Here is a 22,267-nt window from a genome sequence, read left to right as displayed (position 1 = left end):
CTGTCATTTGCCAAACGCGATATTTTTGCGCCCAGCCCCTTTCGTTCCCAGCAGGCCCTGCACGGGGAAAGATGGCGGCGTCCAGGTAGAGGTCTTTTGGAAACTTGGTCGGTATGGCGTTGGTGTCTGGGCCCGCAGTGCGGGCACTAGCAGGCCCTGGGAGGCTTGGCCTCGGAGGCTGCGGGGCCCCGAGCCGTGGGGCGTACGAGTGGGGTGTGCGCTCCACGCGGAAGCCCGAGCCTCGACCCCTGCACCGGGTATACGAGATTCCGGGTGTGGAGCCCATTACCTTCGAGGGGAAGATGCATTTCGTCCCGTGGCTGGCGCAGCCGATCTTCCCGCCGTGGGAGCGTGGCTGGCATGACCCACGGAACCACCGCCCGGGCCCGATCCACGAGCATCCTCTGTACAAGGACCAGCCCTGCTACGTCTTCCACCAGCGTTGCCGACTCCTTGAGGGTGAGACCGCGAGACAAACGGGAGGAGACCCTGTTCTCTCTGTTCAGCACTGACCCCCCCAACCTTGGGGTCACGGTTTCTTCCTCTGCGAAGTAGAACCAGAGTGGCTTCCATCTTCTAAGAGTTGTCAGGACCGAGTGGGATATAAAGGGCAGTGTGCATGAGAGGGAGCAATGGAGGATTTGAGTGGATCCTCCCAGGGTTGTAGCTCATTTCACAGGATCGTCAGCTGTAGCCAAGAGGTGGTAGTGAAGCCAGGTGCGCAGTGCTAGTTTCCTTGGTCAGTGTCTTTTGTTAAAGGTCTGGGATGTATTTCCAAGGAAGGGATTTGCACTCAAAAGTCTACCCACTTAGGAGCCCGTCACTCTTAAGAACAGAGCAAAATGTCCTGAGCCTATTTCTGAGTTTTGAGACCGGCCTGCTCTACAGAGTGAGTTCCAAGACAGCCAGGGCTACACAGAGAAACCCTGTACCAACCCTCTTGCCCCCCTAAATTTCTCGAACCAAAACCAATCTGTTTCTCAAGGGTATCGTCAGGGATTATTTTCCAGAGCTGATTATGAAGAGTGCCTTTCTTGGCTGGAGAGATGGCTCAGTGGTTAAGAGCGTCACCTGCTCTTCCAGAGGTCCTGAGTTCAATTCCCAGCAACCACATGACTGCTCACAACCATCTATAATGTGATCTGGTGCTCTTTTCTGCAGATAAAGCACTCATACACAATAAATAAATAAATGTTTAAAAAGACTTAAAAATGAGTGCCTTTTTTCATTCTTCACCTACATCAGGATGAGGCTAGAGCAAATCCTAAAAACAAAAACAACTGAGGTATGCGGGAGCAGTATTTTCCAAAGGATAACTAGGAAATAAAGAGGTCTAACAGGGTTGGAGGCTAAACCAAGAGAGTCATAAGTTTGAAAAACAAAACAAAAACTAGTAGCCACAGGCCAGCCTCCTAAAGTGCCCCCTCCTATACCTGCAAGCTGATTTTTCTAGCCATTAACCATTTTTTAGCCATTCAGAAGTTGCTGTGAAGGCACTCACAGGACATGACTCCTTTGACCCCAGTAACGGATGCCAAGGGGATGACTGTGTTTTAGAAGTTAAGACTGCAGCTGGGAGGTAGTGTTACATTCTTTTTATCCTGGAACTCAGGAGGCAGAAATGGGGATCTCTGTGAATTCAGGCCAGCCTGGTCTACAGAACAAGTTTCAGGATAGCCTGGGCTACATAGAGAAACTCTGTCTTAGAAAAAAAAAATTTTTTTTTTAAATTAGAAATTAAGACTGTACTCATTGAGGGCTGGAGAGGTGGCTCAGTGGTTAAGAGCACTGTCTGTTCTTCAGGAGGTCCTGCGTTCAATTCCCAGCAACCACATGGTGGCTCACAACCATCTGTAATGAGATCTGTTGCCCTCATCTGGCCTGCAGGCATACATGCAGATAGACACTCAGATACATTAAGAAAGAAAGAAACCTACCTTTGTCACCTTAAAGATAAGTGACTTGAAGCAAACTCCACCATCTGTCCAAACTCCCCCCCTTCATGTTATAAAATCCCATTGAATTTATAAGTAAGCTCATGACAACAGGAGTGACGTTCAGTAAATGCCGCTCTAAACACTACAGACTTCGCGTGTGTGCCAGAGGACCATGACACTTGGCTCTCGGATTACTAGCAGTAAACATCGCAGAGCTGGGGTCAGCTAATGAGGCAGTGCCCTGGTTTTGTAAATAAAGTTTTATTGGGACACAACCACGTACACGTCAAATTCTTGCCCGTGGCTGCACCTGTGCCACAGTGGCAGAATGCAGTAGCTTTAATGGACTCAGACCTTATAAATGAAGCAAGTGTAGTATGCTTGGGCCTTTCTAGTCAGGGTTGGGATGTGGGTGGCTAGAAGGGAAGTGAAGGGAAGGGCTGCTCTCCACTGAACTAGTCTGGGGGCTTTGATTTATCTTCCTGGAGGGAGGCAGCAGGGGAGGCAGCATAGTTTGAACCCCTCCCATGGCTGGCACCCGTTCCCACGTCTACTCTCACTCCCATCACTCCTGAGGTTGAGCTGTGATCTGAACCTACTCTCGGCTTTTGGTTTTGTTGCTCAGATGTCTCAGAACAAGCCCAGCCCTTTGCCGAGGCAGCCTTTTCTGCCTGGTGCTACCTGACATGAACACCCCCCCCCCCCCCCCCCCCCCCCGCCCTCTGATTGTCCCAAAGGTGTGAAGCAGGCTCTCTGGCTTACTAAGACCAAGTTAATAGAAGGCCTTCCCAAGAGAGTTCTTAGTCTTGTTGAGGATCCCGCGAATCACGTGGAGAACGAAGAGGAGCGTGTTCTAGACATCATCTCGCATGCCCGTCTCTGGCACTCCACGGAGGACACCCCCAAGAGACGGACCTACTGGTGAGCTTCTTCCATAGAGTCCCAGCTGAGGAACAGTGGAGTTACGTGTTGCCTTAAGCCTCCAACTCTTCTTTTCTCTCCCTCCAAGCCCGGTCATTGTGAACAGCCTCATACAGCTGTGCAAGTCCCAGATTGGGAAGCATCCTTCTTTGGCCAGGCGGATCTCTGCCGAAAACTACTACTTGTCTTCCACCTGGAACCGAGGTTAGTCATCCGTGTACCAGAAGGCCTTGCTGGGTTCCGTTTTGGTTGGTTGGTGGTTGGTTGGTTGGTTGGTTGGTTTAATCTCTGCTGCTCTCAGCCCCATCGCCAGGGCCCATCCCTCCCGTTCCGCTCCCGCCACATACTCTCGGCTCAAGCTCCTTGATAGGGTGTAGCGCTACAGCACTGGCTGGCCTGTGGTCCTCCAGTCCGCACCCAGCCTCTTCTCGTTTCTGTCCTTAACTGCTTCTAAGACTTTATTCCACTATTGACGGCTGGCTGAGCATCAATACTGAGTACCCACAGTATGCTTGGGGTTGTCCAAACACTGATGACAAGGAAATAACAAAACACGCTGGCCTCTGCCGTCCCCACACCCAGTAGCTCGGTTACAGTTATTTTTACAAAACTGTGTTTCTCAATTTCTCTCTTAACCTGGCTATCACACAAATAATTGGGACTCTTTTCTATTTGTTTAATAATAAGCTTCACAACACAGCAAATGAGCAGTTACTACTCTATTCTTAACTCTCTAAGCTAAATCTGGTTTCCTCCAGTGTACATCCCAGAGGTACTTGGACTTTGTAGCTTTCCTGCTCCACCTCCTCTCTTGATGTCTTCTTGGACCTCTCCTGAGGCTCAACCTTACTTCCTCCTTTAACTCCTCCTCCCCCGGCTGGCAGGAAGTCCATTCCCCTGCTCAGCGATTGGCTGTAAGTTGTTTTATTGGCATATCAGGGGACAGTTGGGTGGCAGAGCTTATACAACATTGAGACAGGAGAGTTTCAGAAAAAGAATTGCAGCTATTGGGGATGGATACAGAAGTTAGCATTTGAATTACACAATAACCTTACACTTAGGTCTCCCCTCTTTAGTCTAATAAAAGGCTCTTCTTACAGTAACAAACTATATAGAATGACAGCAAAATGAAAATTATTAGGAAACATTTACATTTTATTTTTGGCACTCTGTCAATTTCTGTCATCCTAAACAATTTAAGTTTAACTGTGAGACTATAACTATCTAGTCTTCAACCCCATCAGAGACTTATGAAGGAATAAATATTACCTAAATATGTAGGAAGTGCAGGCAAGCAGCTTCCAAACGTATAGAAATGACAGATATTTGGCTGCCTGGACAGTCTCCCAAAATTTCTCCATAACATTGGAGCATCGTTTTGAGCCTTCTGGCTCAGAATATTTGACACACCTTCCCTTTTCATACCCTTGCGCCCTTCCACGTCCACGTCAGCAGAGCTGCTAGGGTTCTCACAGCAAAGCAAGTCTTCTTTGTGTTCCCGTCGTTTGAAACCCAGTGCTGTGGTTTATCATGGGATACAAGGCCCCCTATGCTGTGGCCTCCTCCTAGTCCTAGTTACCACCTGTTCTGCTGCCCCCTCCCTGTGTCCCTAAGTTTGTCACGCACAGCGTTTTGGCGCCCAGCTTCCCCACCTGTCTGTTCTTGCATGGGCTGTGTACTTGGCAGTGTCAGTCCAGGTGTTCCGGGAGAGACGTGTGGAGCTGGAGCCAGCTGTGGAGTCCTCGGGGCTGGGGATGTCCTCATCTCCCCCCTCTGCATATGGACTTCTGGCAAGGACTCAGCCTGGCAGAGGTAATGGCACCACTAAGGAAATTAGTGCCCCTCATTAATGGAGAGTACTTGTTGGCCCATTGTCAAGTATTACCTCTAATTAAACTGTCCCATTTTGAGCTGTCACTGGAGGAGGGATGTGGAGGGAATTGAATTAGAAACCACACTAGAGTGATCTGTGGGGAGAACCTAAAACCCAAGGTTAGGAGAGGTCCGGGCACATTTGTTAGAGGAAACAGGAAATGCCTCAGAAAACTAATCTTGAGGTGCAATTACTGCAGAATCTACCCATTTGCAGATGGAGCGTTCAGTTTTTACATATCTTGTGAGACTTCATGCTAATGGAATGACAGTGCTGTTGACCACGCTGATTTCTTTTTTAAATATTTATTTATTATGTATATAGTACTCTTCCTCCATGTACACCTGCAGGCCAGAAAAGGGCATCAGATCACATTATAGATTGTTGTAAGCCACCATGTGGTTGCTGGGAATTGAACTCATGACCTCTGGAAGAGCAGTCAGTGCTCTTAACCACTGAGCCATCTCTCCAGCCCCGACCACGCCGATTTCTAATCTGTTACCTTCACGGTGAGATTTGACTTTCTGAAGCCCAGGCACCTGCAAAGGCGGTGCTGCTCAGAGCCGCTCAGCCTCTGACAACGGTCTTTCCCAACACGTTTCATCTGGTGGTGGCATGTGGCTTCCCATGGGAACAGTGCAGACGACATTCCCACATATTCACAACAGGCTCACTGATAGGTTAACTGTAAGCGTGTTTCCTCTGACCACCTGAATCCCCATTCGTATACATGCTAATCCAACTTACCCATGGCTCTCGGATCTGCCCGGCTTTTCTCACTCTGTTAAGAAGAATCTGGCCCTTTGCGTGGCTTTGAGCAATGCCCCCTCTGGCCCTGTTCATAGCACTTCTCTCTCCATGGCTCTTGTTCTCCAGTGCTGCGTCCAAGTCACCCTGACCTGTTCCTCCGTGCTTTTGCACGCTAGTCTTCATTTTCACTGCCTGGCAGGCACCCACCTAGAGACAGCGGGGCATTTGGCAGTGTCTGAGACAGCTTTGGTGCTTGTGACTTAGATGAGGGAGGATGTGGATGGATGTCCAGTGGCCAGAGGCAGAGCTGCGGCTGACCACGTACGTGCACAGTACAGCCCCTCGATGGAGAGTTAGCTGGTCCCAGTAAGAGAGGCCCACCCTTCTTCTCCCTCGGATCCTCTGTTGGCTTTTGAGGCAGCCTCACGGTGGAGCCCTGGCCGGCCCTGAACTCACGGAGATCCGCCTGCCTGTCTCCCAAATGCTCCCTCAGCTGCTCAGTTTTAAGGTTTTGCTTCCTCCAGGAGGCGCTCTGGGCTTTACAGAGGGCTGTTTCTGAATACACCGCAGCACCTGCCCCCTGAAGGGCTCCTTGAGAGCAAAGGGTAACTCTGCTTGGAGCTGGTGTTGGGAAGATGAAGGAGCCTTGGGGTTTATCCAGAGAGCACCCAGTTCTAGGTCCTCACCTCTCGGGCTCAGGGTTAATATCGTAATGCCTAGGTGAGGTGTGGCGTGTGGCCGGGACTGGTGGTCATCCAGAGAGCACGCGCAGCAGGCTCGGCCTTGGGGGTTGTGGGTAATGAAGGCCTCACACACGAAGAGCTGTAAAAAGACCAGGTTAGACTAATCATCTTTTCCCCATTTTAGAGTCTTTTCTCCTTCAGGTCCGAGGTACCAGTGGTGCCATACTGAGTGCCAAGGACCCTCTGCCCACCATGGCCTCCCCTGAGGAGGTTGAAGCTACCAGAAGTCATGCTCTGGAGACCTTCTATCCTGTATCTCCTATCATCGACCTTCGGGAATGCCATGTTTACGACCTGGAGGACGACACCGGTAAGGAGCAACGCCTTGCACTTCGGCCAGTGCAGGGATAAGGGACGTGCTTCTTATTTATCTATTTATTCTTATTTTTATTTATTTATTTATTTATTTATTTAAAGGTTTATTTATTATGTATTCAGTGCTCTGCCTGCGTGTACACCTGCAGGCCAAGAGAGGGCACCAGATCTCATTATAGGTGGTTGTGAACCACCATGTGGTTGCTGGGAATTGAACTCAGGACCTCTGGAAGAGCAGACAGTGCTCTTAACCTCTGAGCCATCTCTCTAGCCCTCTTATTTTTATTTTTAAAAATTTTCCAGACAGGGGTTTCTCTGTGTAGCCTTGGCTGTCCTGGACTCGCTTTGTAGACCAGGTTGGCCTTGAACTCAGAGCGATCTGCCTGCCTCTGCCTTCTGAGTGCTGGGATTAAAGCTGTGCACCACCTCGCCCGGCTCGTGCTGGGTGTCCCCATGCTGCAGAGTGGAGCAGCCTGAAGGACCAAGGCATGCAGAAAGCCAGGTTGCTCAACCAGCACTCTTCTTCAGGTTTTTCAGAGCCCACGTCCCCAATGTCTTTCTCCCTCCTCTTTTCCCCACATCCACTGATCCAGGCGCTTGTTCTAGAAGCCCCCAGCCCGTCAGAGATTTATTTATAGCCACACTGTCATGTCTGAAGTGAACAGGCACTAAATTGAAATTGTGAGGTATAAGGCAAGTCATTGGTTACCGATGGAACAGTACTGACCTCTGCCTTCTTAGTAATGAGCACAGCTTTTAGTTATCCTCAACTCTGTATCACTGTGGGCTGTGCACTGAGAGGAGGCGAACGGATGGAGTGAGAGTATGCGCGTAGGAAGCACCTGCTGCAGGTTGGCAGGCGTTTTCTGTGATGAGCCAAGAAGTAGCATTTAGAGCCTTCTGACTTCCAGCTTGCCTCTGGCTTCCATCTCAGCCCCTCAGCCATGCACAGATCTGTGAGCACACTCATGCCCTAGTGTCCCCTTCAAGTCTTCAGTACCTGAGCCACGGTGGGGAGGACTCCTGGGCTCTGTGGCAGGCTGGGGAATCCGTCTCCTCACCCGTCCTGTCCCTTCTCTTGCAGGCTTCCTGGAGGGCTATCCTTACCCCTACCCCCACACCTTGTATTTCCTGGAAAAGGCCAATATACGGCCACACCGCTTACTTCCAGAACAGCTAAGGGCCAAGATGCTCCTGTTTGCTTTCGCGAATGCCCTGGCTCAGGCCAGGCGCCTCTATGGGGTATGTGTGTGAAGATGGTGGAGCTGCTTTCTGTGGGGCTGGCTTCCTGCTCTAAAGACTGCCTCCAGGACGAATGCAGTGGGGACTGAGTCCGAGTTTGACTAAGGAGCTTTGGGAAAGTGCACTTCCGCCTAGCTGCAGCAACCGGCTGACCTCTCCTGGGGGCTGATGCGGCTGCCACTCTCTCCAGGACACAGTGGCCCTCTGGGTGTCATTTAGTGCTCCACTTTCCAGTGCGCATAGGGCCAGGGAACTAATCACCCTGCATTTTCCAACAGGAAGTGTGGGGAAAGGACAGGAACAAGGGGCCCCCTACTCAGAAGCCTATGGTTGTTTGAGTTCCACGGTCTAGTCTGTTCTATAGGGTCAGAACTGGAGCACACAGCACCATCAAGAGGCCCGGGGAAGTCAGCTTTAGCACATGGCCCAGGCTGTGCATTTTCAGCTCAGGGACCCAAGATGGTGGTGGCTCTCAGTATTAAGAGGAAGTCCCAAGACCTAGACGGTGTAGAACGGAGGCTGACTGGTCGCCGCAGAGAGCTGTCTCAAGATGAGGGGAAAGCCTGGCTGGGCTGTGGCCCCTGCTCTTCTCCCAGGTCTTCATTAGAACCTAAGACCCAAAGGCATCCTGGGAGTGATGAAATCTGGCTTTCCACCCATCCTGCCTGGCCTAGGCATCAGCAGCAGGGGGTTTGGTTGGCTGCATGAGTGCGCAGTAGAATAAACTGCCCTTGAGCACCTGATGCTCCCACAAACTAACAAACTGTTGACATTAGAGGTTCTCCAAATACAGTTCTGGAGGAGCATTAGGACCTGATGTGGGAGCTTGACGGACAGGAACTTCGTAGACGCGCTGAATCGGAGGCTCTGACGTGGGGCTTGGCAGTCAGTCTTTAAAGAGCCCTCCCGTGAGGCTGGAAACCGCACTGAAGTTTGAGGACCACCCACACAGTTTGCTCCTTTGCACACCCATGTGTGGCAGGTGCTGTTAGCCTCCCTCTATAGATGAAGGGATGGGCTCAGGAAGGCTCAGTTACGTCCCAGACCAGATAACTGAGAGCCTGCGCGTGGGCTGTAGCACCTTACAGCACGGGTGAGTCCCTGGTCTCCGTCCCCAGCATGGAAAGAAATAGAACCAGAAAGCTTAGCAGCTGTGGCTCTTGATGTGGCCTCACATCTTAACAGTGGGAGGGGCTGTGGGTTTAGTGTGGGCTTAGTCCCTTTCCCTCACTGCTCACTTCCTGAACTCTGTAAGATTAGGTAAATCCGCCCAGGATCCCACAGCTACTGTGTGGGAAAGCAGAGATCCATCGACCTGTGGCTCCTACAGATGGGAAGGGTGTGCTGCCCCCAGTCTGGACACAGGGAGGAAGCAGCCACTTAACATGTCCCAGGCCCACAGGCTCAGTGCAGTCCCTGCCAGCCAGTGCCAGAAGTGCCTAGGTAGCGGTGATGACTAATTGCTTGCTACCCAGTTAGGCCAGAGAAGCAGCCTCCCCCACCATCTCCAGGTACAAATCATTGCTGGGGCTGTGAAGTTGAGCCGTTATGGGAAGAGCCTCCATGTAAAAGGTAAAATTGCTGAGAAATTTATGTGCTGCCTGCAGTTTTATTGATCTGTGGAGGGAGATAAGCGTCAGTACGGCTTCCCGGCTAACACTTGCAGGTGCTTCTCCTTATTTATTTCTCGTGCATCTGAGAACAGGTGTTCATAAGACCAACAGCTCTGCTGTGGCCCACTCTTGGGGCATGGCTTAGCCAGTCCTAGTCGGGCGGGCCCTGGAGGGCAAGGCAGCAGCATTTTCACACCAGGGATGCTCTGCTTCTTAGGGCTCGACTGTGGGATCCTTGGCCGGTAGCGATCTGGATTAGTACAAGGTATGCAGAGGCAGGCCGTGGAGTTACCCAAACGGGAACACTTAAGAATGGCAAGGGTTACTGCTGTCAGATGTGCCAGGACATCGGGTGCCACTGGAACAGTGGGGTGACCAGACTTAGCTCACGCCTCATGGTGTCCTTGACCAAACCTCTCCAAACCGCAGCTTTGTGAAGCAGGAATATATGAGAGGAGTGAGTGGAAAGCAGGCAGGGTGCCTGGCATTTGGGTGAGCTCCCAGAACTATCTCGAATGTCTTTACTGTTGCCACGAGATCCGCGCAGGCAGTGGCTGTAACGTGCCTGGAGCACACCCTCCAGCAGTGTGCCCCACTGTAAGCCGCAGTAAGCCAATGAGACTCAGGTGACTGCGGTGCGGAGTCCAGCTCTCAGGAGTACCAGTGATGCCAGGCCCTTGGGAACAAGGCCGGTGGCAACAGCATGTTCGGTCCATCAGTGGGACTTCAGGCAAGTCGGGTTACTGGATTGAGCCTGTCAGACGGAGCAAGAACTGCATGCTAGGTCTGACCATAAAGGTGCAGGCTAGCCTGTGGTAGCTGATGTCACCCTTGTCTTAGCAGGGTGTAAGGCAGAGGTTTGAGGGATTCCCACTGTTAACCTCCCAGCTCACCTGCCTGAACGGCAAGGCATGCCCAGGAATGGCCGCTGGGCTGGGAGTTATTGCAGTTGCAGAGCAGGTTTCTGGGGCCTTGAGGCAGAGAAAACCAGGCTAGGTGAAGGAGGGCCAGTTCTAAGTGAGGAGAGGCCTGGCTAGGCGAGGAGAGGTCCAACTGGGAGATGGGAGGCCGTGGACTCTGGAACTCTTCCTTCTGCCTCACCTGCCCTGAGATGAAGCCATAAAAAGGAAGCAGGTGGGTGGGTTTGTTTGTTTGTTTGTTTGTTTTGGAAGGGGGTTAAGACAGGGTTTCTCTGTGTAGCCTTGGCTCTTCTGGACTCACTTTGTAGACCAGGCTGACCTAGAACTCACAGAGATCCGCCTGCCTCTGCCTCCCAAGTGCTGGGATCAAAGGTGTGCGCCACCACGCCCTGCTTAGGTGTGTGTTCTGAAGGGTAGGATTGGGCTGCCTGGTATGCACTGCTCCACCACATAGTTGATCTGTCCTCTCTTCCTAGAACACCCCCAAGGTCTTGGAGCAGCCCATAGTTGTGCAGAGTGTGGGCACTGACGGCCGTGTCTTCCAGTTCCTGGTGTTGCAGTTGAACACCACAGACGTGGCGTCTAGTGAGGGCATCAAGAATCTGGTGTGGGTGGACTCGGACCAGCTCCTTTACCGGCACTTCTGGTGCCGTCCAGTCATCAAAAAGAAGGTGGTGGTGGTGAGTCCTACACCAGGGCCTCGACTTGCCCCTCTAGGGTGACCTTGCTAGTAGGGCCTGGGTTGGCAGGAGGGTCTCTAGGGACTGCACACCCTCATCTGCCTGCCCTTCTCTTGGGCTCCTGCTGTGGGAAACTGTCCTGTGTCTACTCCTCCGCTGTTTCAGTAACTCAGTGTGGCTCTGTCATAGTACAGTCGCATTGCTGCCTTGTGGTTACCTGCTAAACTCCCCCAAAGGCAGTCCTGTGAGTGCCCCTGTCAGCCATGTGCGTCTCCTGCTGAGACCTTGTCCCTGCTGCATTTGGGGCTCAGCTAAGAGTCCACCTGATATCTGGGCAGTGGCAGTGGTGGTGTCTACAACCGCTCAGAATAGGACACAGCTAGAGGCACTGTGCAGACAGGGCGCGCAGAGTACAGGGTGTGTGTGTGTGTGTGTGTGTGTGTGTGTGTGTGTGTGTGTGTGTGTGTGTGTGTGTGTGTGTGTGTGTGTGTGTGTGTGTGTGTGTGTGTGTGTGTGTGTTCGATTGATCCACTGTGCCCCACACAGAGCCTGTGTGCTCATGGAGTTGAGTGGCCTTATAGAACACAGCTAGAGGCACTGTGCAGACAGGGCGCGCAGAGTACAGGGTGTGTGTGTGTGTGTGTGTGTGTGTGTGTGTGTGTGTGTGTGTGTGTGTTCGTTCCACTGTGCCCCACACAGAGCCTGTGTGCTCATGGAGTTGAGTGGCCTTTCTCTGGTGACTCCCCCAGCCTGTCAGTGTGTTTCTCCCCTTGAAATGCTGTGGGAGTCTGGACTCTTCTCTGGCTCCAGCCCCTTTGTCATATGTGCAGTCACCAGCTTACCCCCGACCCCACCAGTCAGCTGTTACTGTCACGTCCCATCTTTCTCCTGGAATATGAAATCTGTAGTGGGCCTGTTGGTCAGGGCTCCCAATTAACCTCTCCAGTTCCATTTCCTGCCTCCGCCCCACCACCGTGGGCTTGGGTTCTCATCTTGGCTTCGTGCCTTCCACTGCACCCTGTGCTGTCTCTAAACCTCCGTCCTTTCTTCTTGCAGGCTTGACCTACTTGCCCTTCATGTGTGAAAGTCAGTGAGTTAGACACACACACACACACACACACACACACACACACACACACACACACACACACACACACACTCCTGTCTGACACCTGATTGGAAGTCTCTTGCAGATAGGAAGGAGATCTGCCTCCCTCCTGGGCCTCCAGCAGTGAGAGCAGGGTCCTGCAAACCAGTGTAGAATGGGGGACTCTTGTCACTCCCTGGTGGTTGGAGGGAGGGGACTTAGGGAGCTGACAGATGCCAGGAACCTTCCACCTGTCTGCAGGTCCTCGGTGTCCTTGTTCAGAGAGGTGGTGTAGGAGAAAGATGGTAACTCACCAGGCACTGATGATTCTTAGACGAGCAGCCTGCTTCGTTTGCTCTCATGAAAACTGGCAGCAGGGTCTAATGGTCTGTGTTTTTTCCAGGAACCCGTTGGGCCTGTTGATTTCCATCCGGAGACGTTCAGGAAGTTTTTAGCTCTGTACTTGCATGGCGCTGTGTGAACTAAGAACCTTCTGGGGCTTGACTCCTTCCTTTGAAGAGCCTGTACCTGGGATGGTGGGGCCTGGCCTGGCCTGGCCTCCCTCTTGGTCTGGTGGTCTCACTGGCAATAAAGAGTCTTTGTATTGCATTGGTGCCTACATTGGTGTGAAGTTGTCTGTGGGGTGCTGGGTGCAGACCATGCCATGTGCCTCTTACAGTACAGGCCCTATTCCAGCTGTGCCTTTCACTCATGTGGACTCAGAGAATGGTGCTGGAGTTTCATTTTCCTCATTGAAACCCTGTAGCTAATACCACTTTCCTTGGAGTTTGGGGCTCCCCACAATCACTATGTGTGTTTCAGTGTCTTTGGCTGTCTCTTTTTCTTTGCTTTGTTTTGAAGACAGGGTTTTTCTGTATAACAGTCCTAGCTGTTGTGGACTTGTTTTGTAGATCAGGCTGGCCTCGAACTCACAGAGATCTGACTGCCTCTACCTTCCAAGTGCTGGGATTAAAAGTGTGTGCTACCACCCCACCAGCCCCTTTTTCTTTTGTTGGTTTTTCAAGACAAGGTTTCTCTGTGTAGACTTGGCTGTCCTGGAACTCACTCTGTAGACAAGGCTAGCCTTGAACTCACAGAGATCTGCCTGCCTCTGCCTCCTGAGTGCGGGGATTACAGGTGTATGCCACAGCACCCACTTATTTCTGTTTTGTGGAGCCAGCCTCACCTTGAACTTGCTGTCGACCTTAGCATTCGAGTCCTGGGCTTTCAGGCATGTGGCATCACACTGTGTCCCTTGGGTTTTTTGTTTGTTTTCTTTCAGTAGGGCTTTACCTATGGAAAGCACTGTACCACTGAGCCACATCCCTCAGAACTAGGGCTTGAACCTGTGGATAGAACTGTACCATTGAGTCACACCTCTGCCCCCTTTCTCATTTTCAAGATTCGAGAATATGACTGTCTTGCCTGCCTCATAGCAGGTGCTCTAAACATGTGCTGGGTTCTTACAGAAACTTTCAAGGGGCAATACGGCTTGTTTCCCACACATCAAGATTCGTGTGCTCTAAGCATACAACTCTGTGTACTTAGTGTCCTCATGGCACACTTACCCCCTCCTGCCACACTCTCAGGGAGGGTCCACCCCTGCCGTCCTCTGCTGCAGTTGTGCCTGTAGATGGCCACACAGGTGGTTTCTGGGTGTGGGTTTTTACAAGATGCAGCGGCGAGCATCCCTGCTCATGACTGCTAGGATGCTTCTGCCAGCATAACTGGCAGGTAAATCGATGGCAGTGGAGCTGCTGACTCAGAGGAAGTTTCTCCAACCCTGGCGGAAGCACAGGGCACTGACGACTGAGAAGGCCAGCTGGAGGCCACCATGGTTAACTCTCCAAGGGACAGTAGACAGTAACGGCTGCAAGCCTAGGGCAGCTCTGGTCCTTCTGGGACTGGCTTGTTGGCTAGTGAACAGGGTGAAATGAACAGGCCGAGTCCGGGCTGAAGGCTCTCAGTAAGCAGTCAGCCCATGACCTTGCAGCTTGAGAGAGGCCTCAAGACGACCCAGGATGGGCCAGTGTGACAGGGCTGGCAGTCCGTGTTCCCCCTGCTCCAGAGTGAGGCCCTCCTGCCTGTCGGCCACAGTCCTACCCCATGGACCCAGAGCCCACTGCACAAAGAACCGAACTGAGCACAAAGTCCAGCTTTTCTGAGGCAGGAGACATGGTGGGCATCCCCACCCCCGTACAGATGGGGAGCCGAGGAAGTGGCAAGGCCCACATAATTTACTGGTGAAGAACTAGAATGTTTGTAGGTGATGACAACTGCCACCTCTGCAGAGACGAACGCCCTTCCCTGACTCCCCTGTACCCAACCGCCGTGTCTCTTCCAGTTTGCTTTTCTTATGGGGTGACATTTTGTCTGTGGCTCAGAGGCTGAGGCTAAGCGCCTAGCTGGCCAGCCTGCATCTGAAGGATGCACGGCATGGGGGAAGAGAGGAGAGGAGGGAGGAAAAGCCTAGGGGACTTTAAGAATAGACTTGGGGCCAAAATGATATTCTTATAGTGAACAAGAGTGCGTCCAACCCATTAAAAAGCTCATTCATGCAGAGTGGAGATAGACACCTAAAATCTAAATCTCGGGAGCTGGAAGGTTTACCCTTGCCTACACGGGGGATTCCTGCCCAGCCTGGGCTACATGGATCTGCTTCAAAGATAAATACATTCCTTTCTAAGGATGAGGGAGAAAGGTTGACTCCATTCAGTCTCAAGGGGATTAAGTCTGGGAAGAGGCCATTCCCCGTGGCCTCCGGTACCCAGCTGCCCCCAGTCGTCCTCTTATGGACTGAGCACAAAACCCCTGTGCACAACCTCTCACTTCTGAATTAGGTGGGCGTCAACAGACTCCCTCAAATTGGTTGGTAGTTTTTAGAAGCCCTGGCTGGAAGGGGTTCAATTTCTGCTGACTTTTCTGAGGCTGGAAGGCTTGCCCAGGGGCCTTGGGATTCCACTTGGAAGGCTGGAAGGAGCTTCACAAACTCAGCTCAGATGTTTGCTCAGGCTGAGTCCCTTGTAGAAGGCACAGGACTTGAAGTCTGTCCCTTAATATGCTCACATGAATGCTGAGGGTCACCTGGTATGGGGAACCCAAATGCTTCACCCACATCCTGGGAGCTTCTAGGAAGGCATTTACTTCCAGTCAACTCGAGTATGTACTCCGTGCCCCAGATGACAAGTTGCCAGCCACTTGATCCACTCTCAGCAGCTCATTGAGTGTCTGGCATGTGGCAGACCTGGTGCAAGGCTGTGGGTACAGAGCAGACAAAATAGGCTCTACAGCCACAGTATTTGCATTTCTGCACAGCAGAGTCCTCCACTGAGGCAAGACAGTGCCACCTTGGCCCACATCAGCTACTGGCCACTGCCTGGGAAACAGTAAGGTCTGGAGGGAGGCAGTTCCCAGAAGGGACATACTTATTAGCAACTAGCAGCTGAGGATGATGTTGTTAGCATTGCCCTCCCAGGCTGGGGAGGCTACACAGAGCAATAGGCCCACGAGTCAATGACACAGGGCAAACGTGTGAATGGAGAATAGGGCAAGCCAGGAAACTATCTGGAGACAGTCTGGCCTCTGAGCTGGGTAAGGCCTGCAGCCGACCGTGCACAGAGCCTCCGACCCTCATCTCCACAGCATTCGTAGAATTGCCCCTGAGCATCTTTGCTAAAAGAAGAAGTGCAAGTGACCGAGTAGCCGAGCCTCCAGAGACCTTGTAGAGGTGGCAATCCAGCCAAACTCAGGTCTGCGGTCAGAGTGAGCTGGCCCTAACCCCAGTGGTTGTGTATCTTTCACTCTGCCCGCCATCTACATCCACCCTGGGTCCTAGGGACCAGTCCTTCTTAAGCATAAGCACCACCCTTCCCCCAGCTGGCTGTCACACCTCCCCACAGGGCAACGCCCTCTCTAAGCACACCCCTTTACTTTTTAGGTGTTCTGGTGGCTAAGTGCCCTCAGGGGCTAAGAGGAAAGTCATCCAGTAGTCTCAGCTCTCTCAGCCTGCTGGGCCACACACAGTAGGGGTCTTCTCTAAAAAGATTGGAGGCAGGGATGACAGACCTTGATAGCCTAGTGTCCCCTTCCCAGACCTGCCTCACTTGTCAGGCCACACAGGTTCAGTGTGCTGCTGCCTGGGAGCGCATGCTTCATGGCAGCTACCTCAGGCCACATCTCACCAGACCCACCTAGACCCATCTAGGGAGTGGGTTTGCTGGCCAGGGCAAGACCTCCCTCTCTGAGTCCAGCCCATGGAGAGCAATGTGCCCCTTAGAATACATGGTTTACAGGCTAACCCAGCTAGACCGATGTGAGAACCCCCAAATGCGACAGGACTGGAGTCCTGAGCTCACCACACCGCTCACCTGGCAGTTTAGTCATTCACACTATTCTAGAAGTATGTGCTATGTGCCAGGCAGTATGCTGGGTTTGGGAGACTCAGATGTGAGCCACAGTCCCTGTCCCCAGGAGCTCCTAGTCTGCCCGGTGGCCACTTCAATAACTAGCTTCCCTGAATCTGCAGTAGCCCCACAAAAGCCACCTTTCCCCACACCTAGCCATGCCTGAACAAGCACTGGGGACAGGTGGCCGGACTGGAGCATGCTCCAGGGGTGACTGGCTCAGCCACCTCAGGCCCTTCACAAACACCCACTGAGCACCTGCCGGAAGAGAGGTCCTGGCTTAGAGAAAGCAGACACGGACCCATCAGCACAGGGCCTGGGGATGCACACAGCTGACACAGCTGAGGGGCGTCCTCATGGTGGGGCTTTGGAGGCTTGGTTCCAGGGAACAGATGGGAAGGGACAGTGAGAGGCCTAGGTGACAAACCGCCAGGGAGTCATGTACGAGGCATCAAGTGCTGGGCAGTGAGGAAAGGAAAGAGACTCCAGCCCTCAGATGCCATGAGCGCTGACCCACGCCACAGTCCCTCAGCTCCACCTCCACCCTTTGTTGTCCCCCCTCCATTGCCCCCCCCCCGTTTCCATTTCTGATCACCGGAAACCCCAGAAGACCCATCTTTATCTATTCTCTAGATGACCTAAGCCTGTCTCCAGCCATCAGTCATCCAAATGCCAACAGTTCCCTTAGTTAGTCACTAACACAGGCCTAAACACCTGGTTTCTTTATTGCCTATTTAGTTGACTCAATGTAACCTGCACAAGCACCTGCCTGGCCCCATTAAGGGGTGGCACCGTCCATCCAGGCCTGTCTTGCTTAGCAGGTAGGTGTCGGCAAACACATGACAAGTGGGTGAATGCGAGAAAGAGTGAGAAGCCTCAGAAATGGCATCTTGGTGGCACTGGACGGTCCAAAATGCAGCCAGGAAACTGAACAAGAAGTTAATTGTCCAGGCCCCAGCTGCCAGGGGCTGGAGTTTCACAGGGTCTTAGGGATAGGAGGAAGCCCTGCATAGACAGACTGCACCTCCATCTTTCAATATGTGGCCCTGAGTCTGGTTGTTTGTGTGCCATCTTCATGCCCAATACTAAGCCCACAGTGAGCCTGGGGCTGAGAGGACGGTCCTGTTCCCTCCAGTCCCGTTCCCTGCCCAGCCCACAGCCCACAGCCCACAGCCCACAGCCAAGCCGTGGAAAGCCTCACCCCTCTGCAGAACAGGTGACTCACCCCCAGAGTCAGGGCCAGAACAATCATGACTCTGTGGGTGCCCAGAGCCTCCTGGGGGGGGACACGCCTCTGCTGCCCCATGGACAGGTCTAGGCCAGGTGCTCAGGTAAACAACAGACTCAGATTCTCCTCCGACTGCAGCTTTCAAGGAAAGGGCAGCTAGGGCACGTGTGTGGGTCTCTCCAGCCAGGCCAGCTACCCCTCTGACTCAGGAGCCTGTGCACAGCAGAGGACCAGGAAGGAAGCAGAGACGCCCCAGCCAGGGAGGCCATAGGCTGTCCCCTCCACTCCTGTCTGAGCTTCAATCCTTCCCTCCTCTGGTAGCTTCATGCTGCTCAGGGCAATGCTCTGGCCTGGTACTGATGTCTTGGGTTAGGCCTGAGCAAGGTAATGACAAGACCCTGGTGAAGGAGGACAGTCCTCTCCTCTAAGACCAGGGTTTGGGTGGCCATCTATACTGGGAACCAACTTGTAGGGACTGCTCTGGCACCCAGGTGGTGGGTAGGAATGCAGGGCCGGTCACCTGCCACCCAAGACAGGGCTGGGGATGTCTTCTCCCACACAGCACCCCCTTACAACTCCTGTCTGGAAGCATGAACGAGCCAGTGTGGTCGCCACAGTCTGCATCGCCCACTGGTCCAAAGGGATTGCTTCCCCAACAGACAGCTCCTCCTCATCCCATGGTCCTGCCGCAGCAGCCGCTAGTGGTGAGCATACACCTTGCTCACTATTAGAGCCGCGATGAAGAACCTGAGGCCAGTCACACACTAACCTGCTGTGCCCCAAGGAGCGACAGAGGCGAGACCCAACCTGCAAAGTTACAACCTGGTTCTAGGATTCTTGGAAAAGCAGAGAGCACTTTGTTCAAGCATTGGTGGTCCCCACCCTGACCCCAAGGCCTGAAGTCCTAGATGTACCCAGAACATCAGCAGTACATAGTGAACACTGCCAACCAGCATCTGCTGCACTGTCCAGCCCCTCTGTAAGCTACAGGTCAGTTATGAAATCCTTTCCCACTCAAATATCTTGCCTTTCCCACCCTATCCCTGAGAGATTAAAAAAACAAAAACAAAACAAGCACCAACCAACCAACAAACCCAACCTTCCAATAACCCAGCTCCTACAAGACCCTTGTACTACCCGACAATCCCAGACATAGCAGGCATTTGGGTATGGCGACTGTTAAGCAATTGGCCCCTCACAGGCTCCTGGGAACCCCGGGAAGCTGAAACATGACTGTAGGCCAGAAAACTGAAACTGCCTCCGCTTGAGGCCTCCAACAGTCTGAGGCGATCCCCACATCCACTTGCCATAAGCCACTCCTAAGGCCACTGCATTCAGCTCTGAGCTCAGGTGCCAGGCACAGCCTCTCCTTTCTGATCATTATCATCAGCTCTTACCCGGGTTCCCCCCCACCCCCAAACATGTCAGGAAGGGCTGCGGAAAAAAGATGTCCCTTTAATAAAACATTATCAACATATATCGTACACAAACTACAATGTATCATAATTACTTTTTTTTTCCTCTCATAATTCAGAACCAGACTACAAGGTAAGAAAAAACACAGAAACAGCTACAATGTTCCCAAGAATCCGCACAAGGTCTTTTTTCAGGCAGATGGTATCTCACATAATATGATATACATGGGTCAGAAAGGGGAGGTAAGAAAACAAAGACCAGCTACAAGGGTGGGCGGGGCACAAGGAGGGTGTAAATGTACAAAGAATTCAGTGTCTTCCAGGACAAGACACAAAGGTTGCCACGGGGCAAGGCCAGGGCAGCCAAGTCACCCCTCCTCAGAGGGGACAGGCTCCGCCATCAGGTTTGTCGGTTTTTGAAAATAAAAACAGGACCAGAAACAGTGTCTGTTTGGTTGCTGGTGCTCCCCCCACCCCCACAGCGATGCCGAAGTCTGTCCATCCAGTTCCACGCAAAAACAGAGCAATTCCAACCAATACCCATCTTTAAAAACAGACGAACAAGAGGAAAAAAAAAAAAAAAAAAAAAGAAAGAAAAAAAAAAAAAAGAAAAAGAAAAAGAAAACCACAATGTCAGCCCACCCTGCCAGTGTGCACTATGTGAGGACCTCGGGACCAGAACATGGAGGTCGTTCTGCATCCCACATCAGCCCCGCCTGAGCCACTACCCAGCTAGCAGGGTTCTTGCCAAGGAGACGGTGGGACCAAGGGACTGGAGGCCCCAGTGGCTGGGCACGAGAGGTCTGTAGACGAGGCGCCATCTTGGAACAGTGTGTACGCTGGGTCACAGCGATGGTCTCTGTTGGGCGACAGCAGGCTGGGGCTCTGGGCCCTCTGTGGACACTGGGTCGGGGCAGGAGTGACGGTGTGTTGGCTAGCCAAACCAGAGCCAAGCAGACACCTGCATCTCCTTGCCCAGAGCAAACCCCAAAGGCCAACGTGCAAATGCTTGACTTCTGTTCTTTTTCCCCCAGTTTTTGAAAGAAACCACCGGTTGTAAACTGTCCAGTTTATTATTATTATTATTAGATGGCTACAACGTCAGTGTGACATTGCACACCCAGACTAGTTTTTCTGGTGGTAGGACTTGGGGACAGACAGCAGGTCTTGTGGGGTTTTCTTTCTTTTTTTTTTTCTTTTTTCCTTTTTTTTCCGTTTTCTTTTTCTTTTCTTTTCTTTTTTCTTTTTTTTTTTTTTTTTAAGAAGAAAGCAAAGAGGTTGATTGGGGTGGGGCAGAGGGCTTGCTAGAAGCTTCCAATAAAAAAAAATTCCCCCCAAAGAAACTCCACTGAAAACAAATTAAAAATCCCAGCAATGGTAAAATCCCAAACAAATAGACAAACAAAAAATCCCAACAAAAAGTGTCACGTAGAGAAAGGTCCTTTTGGGCAGGGAGAGGGTGGGATTTTTCTGGTTGTACTTGAAATATACTTTTGAGTTTTGTCCTTCATGTTTTACGGAATAAAAAGTTTGGCCTTTTTATTGCATGAAACTAAAATTGGGAAAGGTGGGGGAGTGGATGAGAGGGGCACGGGGGAGCAGGAGACGCCCTCTCCCAGCTCCTGGTACCGACACCTCACTTCTTCTTGCATAATTTCTGGCATCTTCTGCCTGCAATGCCGGCTCTCAGCGTCTTGGAGAGGGGGGGCTCACACACTCATCGTCATGCTTGGAGAATACTGCAGGGGAAAAAGCAAGGTTGAAGATCAGGCGGGGAGGAGAGGCCGCGGACTTGCCAATGTGCCGAGAGCCTGCTGAGGGCTCCGCGTGCAGTGCTGACCAAAGCAAACCTAGGGAAGGGCGCCGGGGAGGGAGGAGCTAGGTGGCAACCCCGGGACCAGCCTTGTTCTGGTTCGTGCCACAGCTCTGGCAGCACAAACGGCCTCCAGTTCTCATTCTCTTCGGAAAAACCAAGACAGGAGGGAACCGGACTTAGTGAGTCAGGGCCCCTGAAGGGCGCTCTGGGCAGGAGGTAGTCTGGAGCTCTCAGAGGCTGCTCTCGTCAAGGAGTAGGGACGTAGAAGGTCACGTGGCTCCTGCGCACCGAGGGCCCAGGAAATCCCTGGTTGCATGATGAACCCACGGGGCAGTGCCACCTTGCCAACTCCATTCTGCTGTGAATGCCAAAGGCTTCCAACCTTCCCAGCGCCCCTGGAAGGACCAGGCCGCAGAAAACGGGCAGTGAGTGGCCAGGACTTTGCAAGTGGGTGGAAAATGACTGAGGTGAAAGTAGCATAGCTTGGAGGCACAGTTACAGAGCCTCCAGGCCTGAGAGAACCACTGGGTCCCAAGGACTAGAAGAGTCAGGGGTGGAGGCCGGGGTGGGGGGGGGAGCTTACATTGTCATTCTGGAAGGAGTGAAGGAAGTTCCCTCCTAGCTCGCCATCATCTCGAGGGGTGCCTGGAGGATTGCTAATGCCACTTATGTTGTTAGGAGAATTCTGTGGAAAGAGACAAGAAGGTGAGACCATGCCGCCCTAACAGACGGGGGGATATTATTGAGGGCGGGGACATTGAGTGTCACTCACTTTTGGAAGTCCATCTATGTCGCCTGATCCTAAGAAGGAAGAAGAATCTGAGTCAGGATGGCGTTTTTGGGTTTTTGGGGGGGTGGGGTAGGATATATGTAGGCATATGTTTTCATGTATGTGTGGACATTGAGGAGGTCAGAGGTCACTGTCAGGTGCTGTCCACCTTCCTTTTTGAGACAGGTTCTTTCACTGAAACTGGATTCAGCTTGCTGATTCAACTACAGATTGGCTGGCGACAAGCCCCGAGGATCTTCCTGTCTCTGCCTTCACAGTGCTAGTTTTTTTGGGTTTTTTATTTGTTTGCTTGTTTTTGTTTTTGAGACACACGGTGCTAGTATTAAAAGTGTGTGCCACTGTATTTAGCTTTTACATGAGTGCTGGGCAATCAAACCCAGGTGGTCATGCTTGCCAAACAAACACATTACTGTTGGAGCCATCTCCTCAGCCCCACACTTGCCTTTCTGAGGCAGGATCTTACTACATAGCCCAGCCAGGCCATGAATTAACCATTCTCCCACCTCAGTATGAAAGTACTGAAAAGACACGCAC

At 52.2% G+C, this 22,267-nt stretch overlaps 3 protein-coding genes across 6 annotated transcripts in view; 2 read left to right on the top strand and 1 right to left on the bottom strand.

The window, feature by feature from the left end:
- Window positions 1-22,267, top strand: part of DIO1 (iodothyronine deiodinase 1) — a 365,641-nt gene that overhangs the window by 232,543 nt on the left and 110,831 nt on the right. The gene's annotated exons all lie outside the window — the stretch shown is intronic.
- On the top strand, window positions 38-12,690 carry MRPL37 (mitochondrial ribosomal protein L37). Its single transcript, XM_084785581.1, has 7 exons — window positions 38-459; window positions 2,675-2,858; window positions 2,947-3,062; window positions 6,349-6,534; window positions 7,624-7,781; window positions 10,791-10,994; window positions 12,485-12,690. Exons 1-7 carry the CDS (start codon window positions 114-116, stop codon window positions 12,560-12,562), a joined length of 1,272 nt encoding a protein of 423 aa, XP_084641707.1. The 5' UTR covers window positions 38-113; the 3' UTR covers window positions 12,563-12,690.
- SSBP3 (single stranded DNA binding protein 3) overlaps window positions 19,148-22,267 on the bottom strand; it is a 144,073-nt gene continuing 140,953 nt past the window's right edge. For all 4 annotated transcript variants that reach the window (XM_084785587.1, XM_084785588.1, XM_084785589.1 and 1 more), the window contains 3 exons: window positions 21,716-21,744; window positions 21,527-21,628; window positions 19,148-20,866 (listed from right to left, as the gene is read on the bottom strand). In XM_084785587.1, coding sequence (XP_084641713.1) covers window positions 20,837-20,866; window positions 21,527-21,628; window positions 21,716-21,744 — 161 coding nt within the window. In that variant the 3' untranslated portion in view covers window positions 19,148-20,836. The remainder of the gene's footprint in view (window positions 20,867-21,526; window positions 21,629-21,715; window positions 21,745-22,267) is intronic.

Source organism: Acomys minous, assembly GCF_964271855.1.
Source record: "Acomys minous genome assembly, chromosome: 6".
NCBI lineage: Eukaryota > Metazoa > Chordata > Mammalia > Rodentia > Muridae > Acomys > Acomys minous.
The sequence above is the reverse complement of the archived record's forward strand: the minus strand, read 5'-3'. Positions and strand labels throughout refer to the sequence as shown.

Coding starts and splice junctions, on each gene's coding strand:
- MRPL37 (XM_084785581.1), top strand. CDS start 114: ATGGCGTTGGTGTCTGGGCCCGCAGTGCGGGCACTAGCAGGCCCTGGG. Junction 2,859..2,946: donor CCCAAGAGACGGACCTACTG/GTGAGCTTCTTC, acceptor TCTCCCTCCAAG/CCCGGTCATTGTGAACAGCC. Junction 6,535..7,623: donor CGACCTGGAGGACGACACCG/GTAAGGAGCAAC, acceptor CTTCTCTTGCAG/GCTTCCTGGAGGGCTATCCT.